This window comes from Amyelois transitella, chromosome W (genome assembly GCF_032362555.1).
Source record: "Amyelois transitella isolate CPQ chromosome W, ilAmyTran1.1, whole genome shotgun sequence".
NCBI lineage: Eukaryota > Metazoa > Arthropoda > Insecta > Lepidoptera > Pyralidae > Amyelois > Amyelois transitella.
The window spans coordinates 10,893,751-10,896,302 of NC_083536.1; the positions used below are offsets into that span (position 1 = coordinate 10,893,751).

General features: G+C 44.7%; 1 protein-coding gene across 1 annotated transcript; it reads right to left on the minus strand.

The window, feature by feature from the left end:
* Positions 1 to 218: 218 nt before the first annotated feature.
* Positions 219 to 1,255, minus strand: LOC132904301 (uncharacterized). Its single transcript, XM_060954231.1, has one exon. It carries the CDS (start codon positions 1,202 to 1,204, stop codon positions 245 to 247), a length of 960 nt encoding a protein of 319 aa, XP_060810214.1. The 5' UTR covers positions 1,205 to 1,255; the 3' UTR covers positions 219 to 244.
* Between the last annotated feature and the right edge of the window lie 1,297 nt (positions 1,256 to 2,552).

Sequence of the window (2,552 nt, forward strand, 5' to 3'; positions counted from 1 at the left end):
CGCCTCTGTCACTACAATAACATCAATTTTATGATTTAAATTGTCAATGCACTGTAAGAGGGAAGCATAATTTTTTATCATGGATCGTATGTTTATATGCACACAGGTAAATGAAGCAGAGGGAATACAGTTAAAATACGAATTTAAATTAGTACAATCCTTTAGTTCCGTTACTGAATTATCTATATCTAAATCCATAATAATGATAATTTAAGTAGTGAATAAGTAGGTACAATAAAGGTTGTTAAGATATGAGTTTTTTAATGTCACTTTCGTTTCGGACTATTAATATTTTAGATTTTTCGTCTTTTCGTACCTTAATTAGCCCGTCCTTGCACCAAATGAATTTGAAGCTTTCTTTTAACTCTGCCTTCACTTTCCACATCAGCCACTTATTATACGCCGTCAAAGCTTCCCTAATATAAATTTTATCCTTAGGGTCTCCTACAACTGCTACAGTAGATTGCAAATCTTGTACTGTTAATTTTTTCTCTTTTGCCTTATTCAACCACTGTGCCCGCTTTTCTTCTTGTAGTTCAACAAGCAATACTCCTACTTTGTCTGCTCTTAAATTCGTGCGACGAGCTGCCTTCACAGACACTTCTGGAACCTCTAGCTGTTTTGCCACTGCTTTCGCGATAGAAACTGGTTCTACTTTTTCAGTGTATGCTATTCCTGATATTTCTATGTGGTTCGACAGCTGCTTTTGTTCTAGTTCTTGCACTCGTTGTTCAACAGCATTTAATCTTGTCTCCAGATTAACATTTTGGTTGATTAAGTGAGCATTTTTCTTCTCCAAATCTTTCATTTTTGCAACGCAGGCTTGTAAACATTCATTAAATTCATCAATTTTTTCACTAAAAAAGTCCAGCGTTCCTGTAATTGTTTTCATCTCTTTTTGGATAGTTTTTTCCACACCCTTGAGTAATTTTTTAAATATTGGTTTTTCTAGCAACCCTTCTAAATCTTCTTCATCATCTGAATCCGTTTCAGCGTTGATTAATGATGCTCTTTTGGAAAAGTTTTTGAGGCAATCTTGACAGGTCCATTCCAGGCTCTCTGCTGAACGTAGTGCTGCAAGCTGCTTGGCGGTCAAATTTGCACATTGTGTGGTACCGTGAACAGCCTTCTCACACTTGTTACACTCGAGTCCCGGAGTTTTTTTGGTAATATTCTTGTTGCACGTAACACATTTGGACAACATGAGGGTAGTTGTTTAAAAATTGATAATGAATATCTGCACGTCTTTATCGAACGTACGTTAGATTGGGGAGGAGATCCGCGAAGTAACAGCTCCCCTGATGATCAAAGCCAATAAAATACTGGACGGGGTTGAAGAGGTGAAGGACGTAACCCAGGCTAACTCTGCACACGGTACAGACGTCCGCCAAGGTTTGGGGACTGAGCTGGCACTGGCGGATACCGCCGCACACCTGGAAGGGATTCCCGATGAAGGGAGACCCGATCAGGGCGGAAGTGTCCGAGATCGCCACAAATAGTCGCCGAACGATGGAGTGGTACAATTCAACCCTAAAAAATGTCCCCCTTCCTGCCAAAAACCCGCAGATGAGCAGAAACTACGCTGCGGTAGCGAGAAGCGTACCACCCAAGCCGACCAAAAACCCGAACCACACACTGATTGTCTCTAGCGCCGACCCCAACAACACGGGCGAGAAGGTTCTAGAGGCAATCACGAAAACACTGGATTTTAAAAACACCGGTGTGGTAGTGGATCGAGTGAGGAAGGCTCGAAACAGCAAGGTCTTGCTCAGCTGCGAGAATAGGGAAGACGTTAACCGGCTAAAACAACAAATCAAGACAAACTCGGCGTTAAAGGTTCAGGAGGCGAAACCGCAGAACCCGCTTGTAAAGGTCAATAACGTGATGGCATACCTCAAGAACGAAGAGATGGTCGAGCACATAAAGGCACAGAATAAAAAGTTATTTGAAGACTTGCCTGGCGACCACCAACACATCCGTCTGAGGTACCGAAAGCGAACGAGGAACCCGCTACAGTGCCATGCAGTACTCGAGGTTGCACCTCTACTCCACAAGCGCATGCTAGAGGCGGAGGCGGTCCACATAGCGATCCAAAGGAGAACCGTGGAAGACCAGTCCCCGCTAATACAGTGCGCCAAATGCCTTGGATACGGACATCCCAAGGCACTCTGCCGGGAGTCGGTGCAGTATTGCAATTACAGCGGCGGCGCCCACTCTTGGCAAGAGTGCAAAACACATGATCCACAGCTGGTGTCCGAGACGGAGTCCGCAGCGGTACTGGAATCACGCAGCTTCAGGCTTGGAGTAGTCTCAGTATACTTCGACGGGACAGCCGATATAGGTCCTTACATTGCGCGAACCAAGGCAGTATGCGAATCGCTCAACACGCCTAACGTTTTACTGGCGGGAGATGTAAACGCCTGGAGTCACAGCGAATCCGAGAACGAGAGAGGGACGGAATACTGCGCTTTTATCAACGAAATGGAATACCACATCCTCAACACCGGAAACACTCCGACCTTCGAAGTCTGGCGAAGAGACGTGCTATGCAC